Genomic DNA, 16,157 nt, shown 5'->3' with positions numbered 1-16,157 from the left:
TTAATAATTGATATTAGTTGATTGTATGATGTATAATTAATAAATTATGCACCACTGATAGTGTTACTTTTGTTTGTTACATAGTATGTTCTCAAAATAGTCCCCTTGATTCAAATTTGCCTTCACTGTGTTCATATTTCTTGTTCTTATTAGCATTCACAATCTGTTTCAACTTTTGTACTTCGGTAACATAGAACACATACAGTGAAAAAGTAAAAGCAAGATCTAAGTTATTTATATTTCACAATATTTGTTCGATATGATCGAATTACAAAAGTTGAAAGAGAAAAATAATGTTAATAAGAACAAAAAATATGAAGAACTCGATGAACACATATCTGAAAAAGGCCAAGAGTTCTTTTCCAAGAGGAAACTGCCGAACAAACAAAAACAAAAAGCTATTAGTGATACATAAATTATATATTTTATATCTTACATTGACTTATATCATGCTAACCTCATTTCACATGATAAAAAGTACGAGTAAAGAATTAATTGATATAAGTCAACTGTATATATCTCTCATAAACAAATTAATAAATTTTGTATCCTTACTACAGAAGTAGTATTATTGAATTTGATGATCCACATTACATCATTAACAGATAAAGTTAGAATATATGTTAAGATAAATCAACCACAATTGTTGTGAGTATTTATTAAATTGATATGAACAATTTCTTTTTTTTACAATTTTATTCTATATCCTCAATGCATGTATTATTGTTGACCAAAAAATTGTATTATATTATAAGCTTTGAATAAGTGTTATATTTTTTTTGTTTTCCATCCAGTTTGTTTGATATCTACATTGGAGTTTGAGGTGCAAAGTGTTAAGAATGAGAACAGATTTCCTATTAGAGTTCAAAGCTTCTAGAACAGAGAAAGAATTGAATGCATTTGTGGAGAGAATATCAGATTGAATTTTGAGAGAAAAAACTTATTACAACTTTCTTCATCATGCTTAATATCTTGTATAAATGTTTATATAGTGTATCTAAATGATAACTACCTCCCCTAACTATGGTTAACTTAATTACTGTTGGTAACCAAACGTCTAACTCACCGCAAACATAACTACAAATGAGAAAATATCTTGTGCAACTTTAACCAACTTTAACCATCTCATCCTGCATCAATTATGGTCATATTCTCAATACTCCCTTCAAGCTAGGTGGTATGAAAATACTTCATCCCTAGCTTGGAAAGAAGATGAGAATGTTGAAACTTTCCCAGTCTCTTAGTTAAGATATCAGCAGGTAGCTCTGCAGTACATAGGTATCCAGTGTGTACTAAGCCAAACTGAATTTTCTCTCTAATGAAATAACAGTCAATATCGATGTGTTTGGTCCTCTCATGAAATACTGGATAAGCGGCAATTTGTAGAGCAGCTTTGCTATCACAATATAGAGGAACTGGTAGCTGCAACTGAATATCTAGTTCCTTGAATAGACCAATCAACCAAACGATCTCAGCAACCAGTGACGCGAGGCTTCTATAATCAGCTTCAGCTGAGCTTCTCGAAATAGTAGTCCGCTTCTTGGATCTCCAAGAGATCAGAGAATCACCGAACTTAACCATGTATCCAGTAATTGATTTCCTAGTGTTGATACAAGATCCCCAATAAGCATCACAAAATCCTTGGAGTGTGTTTGAACAAGAAGAGGACATTAGAACACCAAAACCAAGATCTTTTTTGATGTATTTGACCACTCTAAGTGCAGCTTCTAAGTGCGACTATTTAGGTGCATGCATAAATTAGCTCAAGCTTTGGACAACAAATGCAATATCGGGCCTAGTAATAGTGAGGTACAATAACCTACCAACAAGACTTTGATACACCCCAGGATCCATTAGAATAGGATCCTGATTGTTTCCAATATGAGTGTCAAACTCACAAGTTGTTAGCTTTTGGTTCAATTCAACAGGTGTGGAAATTGGCTTGGATCCACTTAAACCTGATTCTGAAATAAGCTCCATGGCATATTTCCTTTGGTGCATGAGAATACCACTTGACTGCCTGGCAAATTCTATGCCAAGAAAATATCTAAGATCACCTAGATCTTTGATCTTGAAATTGTCTTTTAGGACTTGCTTAGCAGCCTCTATCAAGGCCAAACTGCTCCCTGTTATCAGTAGATCATCAACATATATTAGAATAATGACTATACCATCTGATGATTTCTTGGTTAATAGAGAATAATCTAAGTAACTTTGCTGGAATTCTGCTGTGATGAGGGAAGATGTAAGCTTCACATTCCATTGCCTCGATGCTTGCTTTAATCCATAAAGAAACTTCAACAGCCTGCACACCTTGACATCCTTAGTCCCATCATTTTTAAAACCTTGTGGAAATTGCATGTGTACTTCTTCATGCAAATTACTTCGCAAGAAGGCATTGTAAACATCCATCTGTTGAATGCACCAACCATTAGCAGCAGCTAAAGAAATCATAGCCCTCACTGTTACCATTTTCACAACAGGTGAAAATGTTTCTTGAAAATCAAGACCTTCCCTCTGATTATACCCCTTAGCTACTAGTATGGCCTTAAATCTTTCCACCTGTCCATCAGCTTTATATTTAATTTTGAACACCCACTAACACCCAATGGCTTTCTGCCCACTAGGTAAAGAGACAATCTTCCAAATTCCATTGTCCTCCAATGCTTGTATCTCATCCTGCATTGCTTTTATCCATCTTGTATCTTGAACTGCCTGATTATAACAAGTTGGTTCTGTTTCTGTAGACATCTTAGCAACATAACATTAATATGAACTAGACAGACCACTGTAAGCAATATTATTAGCAATAGGATATAGACAAGAAAGTGCAGATTTAGATTTTGACCCAGTAACAAAATCCTTTTTCCAGATAGGAGGTCTTGCTGGCTCTACTTGAGGTTCTTCTTTGTATCGTTGGAGCATTTTCTAGGCTCTCATCTGTGGCAACACTGATACCTTCATCCACAACTGTTGGAACATCCAATTCTAGTGGCAAATGTGCAGCATTTATAACATTATACTTGTAGGAACCTCATGTGCAGAAATAACGTCACCACCTGATTCTGATGATAAATGTGCAGAACTTAAGGATGAAGGATCTGATTGAATGGAATCATGAGGAATAGCAGGAAATGGGTATGTGGGAGCCAAGAATTCATATCATTCACAAGAGTATCAGCATCATGAGACTGAAATGGGAAAATATGCTCCAAAAATTGTACATCTCGACTAACAAAAATAGACTTAGTTTCCCAGTCATATAGTTTATAGCCTTTCTGAGTACTACTATAGCCTAACATGACTGACTTAATGGCTCTAGTTTCAAATTTATCTCCCTTAATCAAGTTGGTGGAATAACATAGACATCCAATGGTTCTCATATAAGAGAGATCAAGTTGTTTCTTATGCAGCACGTAATAAGGCGACTTGTTCCCTAGTACAGTAGAACGAACTCTATTGATTATGAAAACAACAGTTAGATAACATTCACCCAAGAACCTAATAGGTAATTTTCCCTGAAATCTGATAGCCCTTGCAGTTTCAAGTATATGTCTGTGCCTTCTCTTCACAACTCCATTTTGTTGTGGAGTATATGGACAAGAAATTTGATGAATTATGCCATAACTATTAATCAATTTCCTGCACTGCATATTGAAGAATTCACCTCCATTATCAGACCTGAACATTTTCATTTACCTACCAAACTGAGTTGCAATCATGCTCAAAAAATTAGTAAGTAAAGTACGCACATCAGATTTGAGATGCATCAAAAATACCCAAGTCCATCTAGAGTGATCATCCACCAAGGTAAGAAAGGACTTCATGTTATTATGAGTAGCAACATTGTAAGGTCCCCAAACATCCATATGGATCAAGTCAACATTGAGATGATCTACAAGTACTAGATTTAAAAGGTAATCTAACTTGTCTGGGAATCGGACATATATCACAATGGTCTAAAACTAGAATCTGTCTATCATTAACTACATTCAATTTTCTAATAACAGTCATGGGCACATGCCCCATTCTCTGATGCCAAAGGATCCCCTCTTCTCTAAAATCTGCCACAGCCAAAGCTTTATAACTTTGCCTTCATTCTGTACTGGTGACCTCATTGTGCTGAGTCCATTCTGCTCACTACCAATCCCCTTCACCTTCCCAGTGAAGATGTCCTGAAGGACAAAAAAATCAGGAAAGAATGATGCACAACAATTCAATTATCTTGTCAGTTTGGATACAGACAGGAGATTGAAATGAAAATCAGGTACATATAATACATTGTGAACTACATCACCTCCTTCTAATTGACAGTTTCCAGATTTTGTGATCACAGCAAAATCACCAGTAGGAAGTTGAACTTTTCCTTGATTAGAGGCTATTAGACTAGTATTCAACAATGATTCATTCCCAACCATACGGTCAGTAGCACCAGTATCTACTATCCATTGTTCATGTTTAGTAGGCAAAAATGAATGAGAAACAATTTCAGCAAAAATACCTGCTGTGTTAGCATTGTGAGCCTGAAAATTATCAGTGGAATCAGGTATTGGTGGCTTATTTAGTAGCTTGAGAATCTGAGTATACTGATCCTGAGTAAAATGTAGTTGTATCACTGCATTGCTCTGGAAGGAGATGGCACAACAGAAGCAGCAGTGATCTTCTTTTTCCCTTTGAAATCAGCAGGTTACCCTATCAACTTATAACATGTATCCCTAGTATGACCTTTCATGTTGCAATAGTTGCCTTGTAGGAGTTTGAAACAAGCTTCCTTAGAATGACCTCTCATGTTACAATACTCATAGAACAGAGGAGGATTTCTTCTTGGTCGAATTGCACCTAAACTACCACCAGAATTACCTGAACCACCTGCGCCTCCTGTATAGCCAATTCCATTCGAATAAGATCCCATTGAACTTCCAGATCTGTGTGAGAACAATGCCGTTGGATCAATGTGAGATCCACCAGTGCAATGTTCACCAGACAACACTCTTTGGCTTTCATCCTGTATGATCATAGCTTAACACTGATTCACACTCGGAGTAGGATTCATCATTAGAATCTGACTACGAGCTTGACTGTAAATGTCGTTCAATCCCATAAGGAACTGTAACAATTTTTGCCTCAACAAACTATCAGTATAATCTTTGGATTTTGTACAACCACACACACGAAGTGGAGTAATTGAATCATACTCATCCCAAAGATCTTTCAATTTCAAGTAGTAAACAGAGACAGGGGAAACTCCGTGAGTAAGAGTAGCAATTACTTTATGAAGATGAAAAATTCTCGACATATTAACTTTGTCAAAACGTTCCTTTAAATCAGTCCAAACCAGATGTGCGCTTGAGCAAAAAGAGATTCCACTCACCATATCCTTACTCACATTGTTCAGGATCCATGAAATCACCATCGCATTACAGCTATCCCAATCCTGTTTCTCAGAATCCTCTTTGAAATCACCACGTTGAACAAGTCCATCAATGAATCCCAACTTGTTTCGAGTTAACAGATTCAGACGCATTGCTCTACTCCAAAGCGTATAATTCTCCATTCCTGTGAGCTGAATTCCAACTTGAACAGCACCAGCTGCATCAGAAGAAGATAAAAACAGAGGATGATTGTGATCTGGTTTCATCGTCATATCAGTAACAAACTCGAAAATTCTGCAATTACACAAGAAGAACCTCTGAGATCTTCAATATCACAGTTGAAGAGACTCCTAGATTCATTCAGATTGCTCTGATTAAATGTTAAGAATGAGAACAAATTTACTATTCGAGTTCAATGCTTCTAGAACAGAGAATGAATTGAATGCATTTGTGGAGAGAATATCAGATTGAATTTTGAGAGAAAAAACTGATTACAACTTTCTTCATCATGCTTAATAGCTTGTACAAATGTTTATATAGTGTATCTAAATGATAACTACCTCCCTGTAGACATTTGAAAATTTGTGGGACTTTACAAGATGCGTTCAATTTGAGTTGCGACTTTACAAATTGTGATGAACTTAAATTAGGATTCTTGGAGGCTATTCAACCCTGAATCCTAATTTATGCCTGTATAAAGAGTACTAAATTCTCTTAAAGGGCACCTCATAAATTCCATAAAGAGATCAAGATCTCGAATAATCCAAAAATTGATGGATTATTTATATAGAGAGGTCAAATCTAAATCATCCTAGTACGAGAAATACGCCACTAACGGCCCTTGAATCATGGATAAATCATCTTAGAGAGTAGAATTAAGGGAGGAACAGATTTGTACTCACAATCTTGATTATTAAAATCATGTTTCTTCATATTTTATTTGTATGGTTTATTTATTTTCCATATGTTTAAAATTTGTTGTAAACAAATTGGCACGCCTAGTGGGACCAAATCTGCCCTTCATTTCTTCTCTCTTAAATCAAATCTGAAACTTGAAGCTGCAGAGGTGGAAGAATGAATACATCAAGCCTCGTCTTTGAATTTTACAAGTCTACCGTTTGTCAATCCTTGAAGCAGGGGGCATTTGTAGACTTTGAAAATTTGTCGGACTCTACAAAATGCGTTTAATTCGAGTTGGGACTCTATAAATTGATTTCAACTCAGATAAGGATTTTTGGAGGGTACTCAACCCTAAACCCTAATTTATGCCTATATAAAGGGTACTAAATTCCCTTAAAAGGCATCTCAAAAAATCCACAAAGAGATCAACATCTCGAATACTCCACAAATTGATGGATTATTCATATAGAGAGGTCAAATCTAAATAATCATAGTTCGAGAAATACGCCACTAACGGCCCTTGAATCATGGATAAATCATTTTAGAGAGTAGAATCAAGGGAGGAACAGATTTGTACTCACAATCTTGATGAATAAAATCACGTTTATTCATATTTTATGTGTATGGTTTATTTATTTTCCATATGTTTAACATTTGCTGCAAACAAATTGGCACGCCAGTGGGACTAAATTTGCCCTTCGTCTCTTCTTTCCTAAATCAAATCTGAAATTCTGAAGCTGCAAAGATGGAAGCATGAGTACTTCAAGCCTCGTCTATGAGTTTCAACAAGTCTACACTCCATCAAGCCTAGAAGCAGGGGACATTTGTGGACGTTGAAATTTTGTGGAACTCTAGAAGATGCGTTCTATTCGAGTTGGGGCTCTACAAATTGTGTTCAATTCAGATTAGGATTCTTGGATGCTACTCAACCCTAAACCCTGGTTTATGCCTATATAAAGGGTACTAAATTTCCTTAAAAGGCATCTCGAAAATTTCATAAAGAGATCAAGATATCAAATATTCTACAAATTGATGAATTATTCATAAAGAGAAGTCAAATCTAAATCATCCTAGTTCGAGAAATACGCCACTAACGGCCCTCGAATTGTGGATAAATCTTGGAGAGTAGAATCAAGGGATCAACAGAATTGTACCCGCTATCTTAATCAATAAAATTATGTTTCTTCATATTTTATTTGTATGGTTTGTTTATTTTCCATATGTTTAAAATTTGTTGCAAACAAACTGGCACGCCCAGTTGGACCAAATCTGCCCTTCATTTCTTCTCTCTTTAATCAAATCTTAAACCTGAAGCTGCAAAAGTGGAAAAATGAATACTTCAAACCTCGTCTTTGAGTTTCACAAGTCTACCCTCCGTCAAGCCTTGAAGCAGGGGGCATTTGTAGACATTGAAAATTTGTGGGACTCTACAAGATGCGTTTAATTCGAGTTGGGACTCTATAAATTGAGTTCAACTCAGATAAGGATTCTTGGAGGCTATTCAACTCTAAACCCTAATTTATGCCTATATAAAGGGTACTAAATTCCCTTAAAAGACATCTCAAAAAATCCACAAAGAGATCAACATCTCGAATACTCCACAAATTGATAGATTTAATATAGAGAGGTCAAATCTAAATCATCATAGTTCGAGAAATACGCCACTAACGGCCCTGAAATCAAGGATAAATCATCTTAGAGAGTAGAATCAAGGGAGGAACAAGTTTGTACTCACAATCTTGATGAATAAAATCACGTTTCTTCATATTTTATTTGTATGATTTATTTATTTTCCATATGTTTAAAATTTGTTGCAAACACTCGCTTAACTATGGTTAACCTAACTATTGTTGGTAAACAAACGTCTAACTAACTCACTGCAAACATAACTACAAAAGAGAAAATATCTTGTGCAACTTTAACCAACTTTAACCATCTCATCCTGCATCAATTATGGTCATATTCTCAATACAAAGTTTCACATTAAACAATAAAAACATGTAATTTCATATCCGAGGAATAAAGTGCTACGCCATAACGAGGAATAGCGAAGTGCTTTATTCCTCGAATATGAAGTTAACTTTGTTATAAGTTTTTATGTTTTAATGGGGAACTTTGCACCCGCAACTCCAATGTATATATCGAACACATTGAATGGGGAAAAAATTTAACACTTGTTCACGTATAATGTGATACGATTTATTGATCAACAAAAGTACATTGAGGATATAGACTAAAATAGTAAAAAAAAAATATTCATACAAATTGAATCAATACGCACATTTCTAAGAATTTGTAGTAGAAAACTTTTAAGATAGATTCTAACCTTATCTGTTAATAATGTAATGTGGATCATCGACTTTAATAATACTACTTCTATAGTAAGGATACAAAATAAATAAATTATGTACCACGCATAGCTTGTTGCTTTTGTTTGTTTACATAGTATCTTTTTAAAATAGCTCCCTTGATCCTTTCTAAATTTGTCTTCATTGTGTTCAATTTTTTTGTTTTTATAGGTTTTCTCTTTCTGTTTCAATTTTTGTATTTTGATTACATAATACGGTGAAAAATTAAAAATGAGATCCATCAAACAATTATTTAAATTAATAATTCATGTTCATACAAAGTAAGACTTTTCCTCGAGACTAATGAATTTGGATTTCAAATTTTTTTTTAAAAATTAACCAAATTGACCGATACTAGAAAAAACAACAAAAAAATACTTCAATTTATTTTTATCAGATAAATTTAAACAGGAAAATAAATTTATTTCTCTGCTATGAATTATAAATTAACAAATGTATATAGTTTCTAATTCACAGTTGTTGATAACTTCTAGATTATGTCAAAATGAATTCAAATAATTTCAAAAGAGTTTCTCAAAGTTGCATTTGAACCATCAGATTCACAATCAATTTAATTAACATTGATCGTTTGAAGACTTTGACCTAATAAATTTAACTTTTTATAAAGTTGATCAAATTTCTCTCATATTTCATTTGTACAATTCGGTCCACTCCAACATCAAAGATGTTGTAAGGCAGTCGTAATATTTTTTGCTCTACCATAAAAAAATATATTTTTTCAATTTTTAGATGTGGGAGACTCTATATCATCTCTTTATGAATTTGTGTAAATGTATAACAAATGTGCTAATTATATCGTTACATCAAACTCATTTAAATTCATGAAATTCTAGTATTAATGTCTCAACATTTAATAGGTTGCCCAAATAACTTTATATTGAAAAAAAGATTATCAAAGATAAACAATTTTTTTATGTCCTGTATTTTTAAACAAGAGATTGATCACTGAGATTCAAGTCAAGTGACACTTTACACTAGGTATCTGAACAGTTATAACTCCTTCACACTCCAAATGATGTTGCAACACACAATACTAAGCAATACAATAAATTAAGCAAAATTAAGTGAAATTCGAAGCTAGTATGATCATACTAGTATAAAATATTAATTAACATTATTAGGCATTATGTGTGAAAGTTATGATAAAAGCACCTGCCAAAAAAATATTGATATAAATAACAATTATGAGCCTATTTCAAGCTAGTTAGGGTTAATTCTCTTTGTTTTTTGGATCAGGGTGAGAAAGAATGGATGTATAGGTATGTATTAGTTATAAATTCAATTTTCACGACTATCTTAACCTAATAATTGTATTTGGAAGACATAAACAAATTTAGAGATTGGAGGTGCACCAAAATTCACTTAATGCCTACCAAGAATCGAGTTCAATGAACATAATGAAAAGGAAATTCAAATATATTATTCACTAGAAGGTTCCTTTTGCATCAAAAACATATTTTTTTAGCATACAATTGAGATCATTACCTAGTCATCAACAAAGAGAGTTGAGAACCATGAAGAGTCAAGTACAATTTCTGGCGTAGGCAAAAAGTCGAGATGATTTCTACTATTTATGCCTTGAAGGATAGCGTTACCTAGTACATGTATCGGTGAGATGATGTGATTTTAGATGCAAAAATGATAAAGTCAATCACAATCAAGTAAGCAAGACATATGGTTTATTAATATAAAGGAAAAGGGAGAGATAATAATTGATATGATTCTAGATGCAAGAACAATAAAGTGGACCACAATAATGAAGGTAAGATATATAATTAAAAAATTGAAAAAAAAACGGAGAGATTTTAGAAGAAAACAATGAACGATCTAGCAACTAAAACACATTCAAAATTCAATTACTTGAATGAAATCTAAGGGTGAAAAGAAAATTGAACTTATACAAGTGAAGATTACCCAAGTAATTAAGAGGGTTCAATTGAACAAGTATGAGAATTTGCCAAAACTCACAAAGGAGCCTAAACATCAAATGCTCATTCAGAAAGTAATTCCTCAAATAAATCCTAGTTTCAATTATTTAATATTGTAGATAAACTAACCTAAACTAGTTACAATAATACACTTGAGATAACAACAAGGAAAGTCTAGCCCATTAATTATTTAAAATGTAGTCATCTCTTTCTTACATTTCTACTTTAGTATATTGTAGACCCTTCATTCTTCTTCATTAATCTTCTAAGTTATTCAAACTACTCATATCTACTTGGTGGTCTTCATATCCATGATCATTAAATCATATCCCATATGAGATACCACTACATGCATTTATTGAAGATCTATTAATAATGCGTAATGACTACATGTTTGATTTGGAATAGAGTAATTAACATTTTCTAGGTAAGAAATTGAAGAGTTTTCTTTGATTCTCCCCATAAATAAGTTTTCCTTTTTAGCACCATTTTTAAACTCAAAAGAAAATTTTCAAAAGTTCTAGCATAAATGTTTCTAACAAAAATACTATTTCATGTTGAAAAATAATAGAGATTTAGAACAGTGATAAAGAAAATAAAGAAGAAGATATGAATTACATTACCTTGATGGAGTGACACATCTTGTGTGAGAATAATGTAGATGAGAACGTCGAACGTTGAGATCGAAAGATGGTACAACCCACCAGAGAAGAGTAGAGTAACATTCAGTCGAGAGAAAGGAGGCAACAAAGTGAGAAGAGAGGAAAGTGAGCTCAAGATGAAGCTAAAGTTAACATTTATAGATAGGTTTAATGAAAGTGGGTTTTGCCCTAATCAAATTAGAGATAGGTTGTTTTGATTGTTTTATTATGGGCTTGGGACAACTTTATTTTGGTTTTTGGTTAATTAATAAAATGGCTTATATAGCCCCAAAAAGTTTCTTTTTAAAAAAATTTTCTTCGAGGCAATATAGAAAGTATCGAAATATTGTAAAGAAATGTCAATAAGGCAATATTTTCAAAACAGTTAAAATATAAAATTGCCAAGATTTCTTTGAGCTCCTCATATAGAAATTACCTTCATCCTCCTTTCATAACTACTTACATTTGAACTGTGTAGGAATATAATCAATCATAATTTCATCTATTGTAGTTATTGATTGTATGGGACTTTTATTGATCCCCAAAGATGAGGTAACCCTTAAGATTTTTCTCCTCCAAAAAATTGAGAACAATTTGAAATCAAATTTGTTGATTCTCTAAATGAACTCTCACGCACAATGAGTAAGGATGATTTACTCTTTAGATATCAAAATCTTATACATAATAATCAAGAAACTCTTAAAAATTGACGTCTCCCTAACAATTAAACTTCAATAGTAGAGGAGTCTGGTAAACATTGAAATCCTTCTGATGTTCAAGTACTTATATCATGGGATTAAATGTATCATGAGGATGATAGATTAATGTGAGGTCTCCTACTTATCAATTATGCGTCCGAACTTTTTTTGTACCTAAAAAAAGAATTTACGCGCATCAAATCATGGGGGCACAATATTATCATCTGCAAAAAAGTGGTCCATATTCTCTTTCATCGTTAGGTAAAGGAAATATAAATAATTCTTACCTTAACTACACTTTCATCTTCAATATTGACGTATCTTAATTTTTATAGGCAAAATTATTTAAGTAAGAAATTATATTGCAAAGAAAGAGGAGTTAGTATTTAGTGGAGATGAAGTAAATTAAAAAGAATTTATTAATTTGTATGACCAATGTGATTTCACATTAACTTTTTAACAATAGAATATTGAAAAGTTCAAATAAATAAGATACGATGATCTCTCATAAATATGCGGACAATATATAGGATAACTCGAGAAACAAAAACTTTCAATTAGTTGAGAAAAAAGAATGGTAGTAAAAAAGAGGAAGAACTTATAGATTAGCAAAATGGAATATAGGGATAATAATTAAAAGTTACTTTAAGTTAAAATCTTGCTAAAAAGATCAAGAAAGAAAAATTTTAACCAACCTTAACAATAAATTTACGAAAATATTAATAAATAAAGTGGAATTCCAAATTGCTAAAATAGAGTTCTTCACGACTCTTATTTCCCATAAATACTAATTTCATAGGTTTATCACTCGTCATCCCATAATTCATTAATTTAACACAAAGTTACGTAAGTAAAATGTCAAATTTCACCATGTTTAACTCTTTCAAAAAGAGAGATTAAACCCTTAGAACCAAGTTATTCACGATTAGTAAAGGAAAATAATTTTATTGAATGATTGGGGAAATTCTACACACTCATTAATCATTGAGTTGTCCAGGGCATAATTTCAGTTTAATATCAAAAAACTAATTTGATTTTCCTAAAACTACAAAGTATAAATGGACATATACAATACAAGTAGGAAGTGTAGCAATTCTAATTCCTCCAAAAGAATTCCAAAAAAAATCAAGAGATAAGTTAATCAATATTATATAGTCGTTAAAGTTTAAATGATAATGGTGATTTATTCAGATTTGTGACCGAAGTTCTGACGATCAATATATCTATTTATAAGGCAATTTATCATAATTTATGATCAAGTTATTTTACATCACTATAACTTGATTCTAATGAAGTCTTTCTCAATGTTAAATTAAAAATCTTGATACCCCACAAGAATTTTGCTCCTGTTTATAACATAATGATTATTTTTGTACTATTTTTCCTCATGAGATCAAAATTAAAATAGTAGCATAGAAAAATTTTATTTTGTGAAAATCACTCAAAAAAATCAATATGTTAACACACTTGTAACCCATTCATTGTGACAAAAATAAAATTCCGCTAACTTGGGTAGCTCACGCATCTAAGTTGAACTACTTAACAAATCAACTATAGTTTCAAAGCTTCATTGGAAGCCTATTAGTGTAAAATGGTGGTTGAGCTTGAACTGAAATGTCCAAGATGGTTGAGTTAATAATTGGTTGAATCATTAACTCACCCAAAGCTTACTTGTTTTGAGATGGATTGGGTCGAGGTGGGCTTAATGGTCAACTAGGATGAATTAATAAATGAATGTCTCTGACTCACATGTATAGATCAATATGCTCATCCACATCTAATCCTGACTCTAACCCTAATCTTGAAATATGTATTATACAAGGCACATTAGCGTAGGGAACTCGTCATGTTCATACCGAGGTTCGAAACTAACATCCTTCTTAGAAGAATAGATGGAGTAAGTTGGGTGGTCATTATCCCATCCAAAGGTCAATTTTGTTGAGATGACTTGGGTCAAGTATCATGATCCAACCTACCTGATTGTGTAGGCACCCACATCTAAGTAGGAGAACCCTCATACCCCAAAAGTAAAACATGCGGAAATTTTTGACAAACAAGAACAATTATAACTCTACGATTTTTATAAATAGACCTTCAACACATTATTTATTTAAAACTTGTAAAGTATTTTAAATTACTCTCATGTACCTAGTCAAAAAAGGTACAAGAGCTAAGAGTGCAACTGGACAAAATAAATAAAAGACACAACTCAAAAAATGTGAAAAGAAGAATGTAAGTTGGAATTTCTTCATCTGCCCTTAATGGAACCTCACCAATTCTACATCCAATCCATGTCAAAAGACATAGCAAGGGTAGTATCAGTACAAAAAAATATATTGAAAGGCATCATCGGTCAATCCAACGCCCACCACATAAGACAATAAATTAATCAGTGAGATCATGAAATAAACCACTTGCTTCTCCACATTCACTCTCTCTTGGAATCACCTCCAATATACAATTAATCACCCTAATTAGTAACCCTCTTCCCACATTCTTGATCATAGCTTAACCATTCTAAAACACGTAGAAAATATCCAGTACAACTACCCTAATTCAATTCTCCGCTAAGTGCAACTTATAACACTAATACAACAATATATTTTACACACGTATATCAAACACATGCCATATTGTCAAAAAGTATACAACAATGATTAAATCACATGGGTCCTCTCACGGAACCCAAACCCAAACTGTTACGATGCTGGAACGTGGCAATTCGATCCAATATTTTATCGGAACGTGTCAATTTGATCCAAGTTAGTTATGCCTAAACATGGCAATCCAATTCAAGTTAGTTATGTCGAAACATGACAATCTGATCCCATTCACACCATAATCACAAACACAAGAACAACATCAACATCATCCATTTAAGTCATGATCTAATGGGAATGATATTTCATTTATTTCATTTACAACAAGTATGATCAAAATTACAACATTCATGCATATACAAGTATCATATTGAAGCAAAAATATGTATACACCACACAAACATATAATCACAACCATCACCTATGAATCACTCCTCAATCCCTATCACATAATTAATAATTGACCACACTGCGCCCTAGTTCATCATAATTCCTAAACTTCATTACCTCCATTTTTGGATGTAACATACATTCATAGTTCTAGTTCTACTCTTGATTCCGTGTCCTCATTCTTGACCCCAATCTTTCCACGATAGGAATTCTATATTTTTCTAACAACACATCAATTCCTCTTCACAAGGCATAGACTCACATACTTTGAGTTTTCCATGATTTATTTATGTAGTTTACTTGGTGCACAAAGGTCTGCCCACAACCTACCATTGATTTGCATATATCACGTAGTAAAAATATATTTATAACTATTCAATTATAAAAACCTAGCCTACCTGGAGTTTTGACTATGATTCAAGTTTTTCGTGTTTGTGACGGTAGATTTGTCAAAGAATTGACAAGAGTTTGTCATTCCCACGCTAGAAATCTCCCTCTCCTCCATTTCCATGTTTAGGTATTATAGGAAGATGGAGAAAATAGGATCTCTCGTAATATACATCATGCCTCGCTATTCCCGTTATGGCACCAACTTACCCCGCTCTGGCAGTTGCGCCCCAACGGTACATCCCCTGTCCTGGTGGGTCAGTGGTCCAAGTTTTCCGGATTTTTATCTCTTCCTAATTAATGATGGTTCGGATCGTTACATCAAGATAGACTAAATAATGGGTACCTAAATTTAAGATTTCACCATAACAATATAGTGTGTTTCTTCTTTTTGAAAATTTGCTATAGAAGCTTTTGACAACAAATCCATCAAAATTAAAACATGAAACGATGAAGGTAAAAATATTAGTTTTGTTACTATCAAAATTCTGAAACAACAAAGAAGCTAAATAAAATGCAAGTCTTGAAACTATAACAAACTAAGAAATTTCCTTATTTTGCATCATTTAGCCCCATTGTTTTTGAGGCCCGTCCTCATTGGAAGTTCTACTTTTCATTCTAAGTTGAATTGATCCATTTTTAGCGTCTTCATATACTAGAACATCTTCCACTTAATTTGTTTCTCTAAAGCTGTTGTGGATGTTATTTATTGGATATTACTTTTTATTTATTTAATCAAAGCTCCATATCATATTGCAAATTCTTCCTTATTTAGTTAAATAATATAATAAGTTGATATTTTGACAAGAAAATTCTCATCATAGGTTACAGATATTTTGCGATTGATTTGTTTGTGTGTGTGTCGGGGGGGG

General features: G+C 33.0%; 1 protein-coding gene across 32 annotated transcripts in view; it reads right to left on the bottom strand.

Moving 5' to 3' along the window:
* Positions 1 to 253: 253 nt before the first annotated feature.
* LOC114076047 overlaps positions 254 to 16,157 on the bottom strand; it is a 25,982-nt gene continuing 10,078 nt past the window's right edge. For 20 of the 32 annotated variants that reach the window (XR_003576484.1, XR_003576482.1, XR_003576480.1 and 17 more), the window contains 2 exons: positions 4,502 to 5,589; positions 3,812 to 4,175 (listed from right to left, as the gene is read on the bottom strand). Coding sequence is in view for 2 of the 32 variants with exons in the window: in XM_027914338.1 (XP_027770139.1) it covers positions 5,021 to 5,666; positions 10,127 to 10,134 (654 nt within the window). In the remaining 30 variants the exon portion in view is untranslated. Of the gene's footprint in view, positions 374 to 3,811; positions 4,176 to 4,280; positions 5,667 to 10,126; positions 10,237 to 11,192; positions 12,452 to 16,157 lie in introns of those variants that run through there. The other 12 variants (XR_003576435.1, XM_027914338.1, XR_003576441.1 and 9 more) reach the window with 12 other exon arrangements.

The sequence above is a fragment of the Solanum pennellii genome, chromosome 1, assembly GCF_001406875.1.
Source record: "Solanum pennellii chromosome 1, SPENNV200".
In the NCBI taxonomy this organism is placed as follows: Eukaryota; Viridiplantae; Streptophyta; class Magnoliopsida; order Solanales; family Solanaceae; genus Solanum; species Solanum pennellii.
The sequence above is the reverse complement of the archived record's forward strand: the minus strand, read 5'-3'. Positions and strand labels throughout refer to the sequence as shown.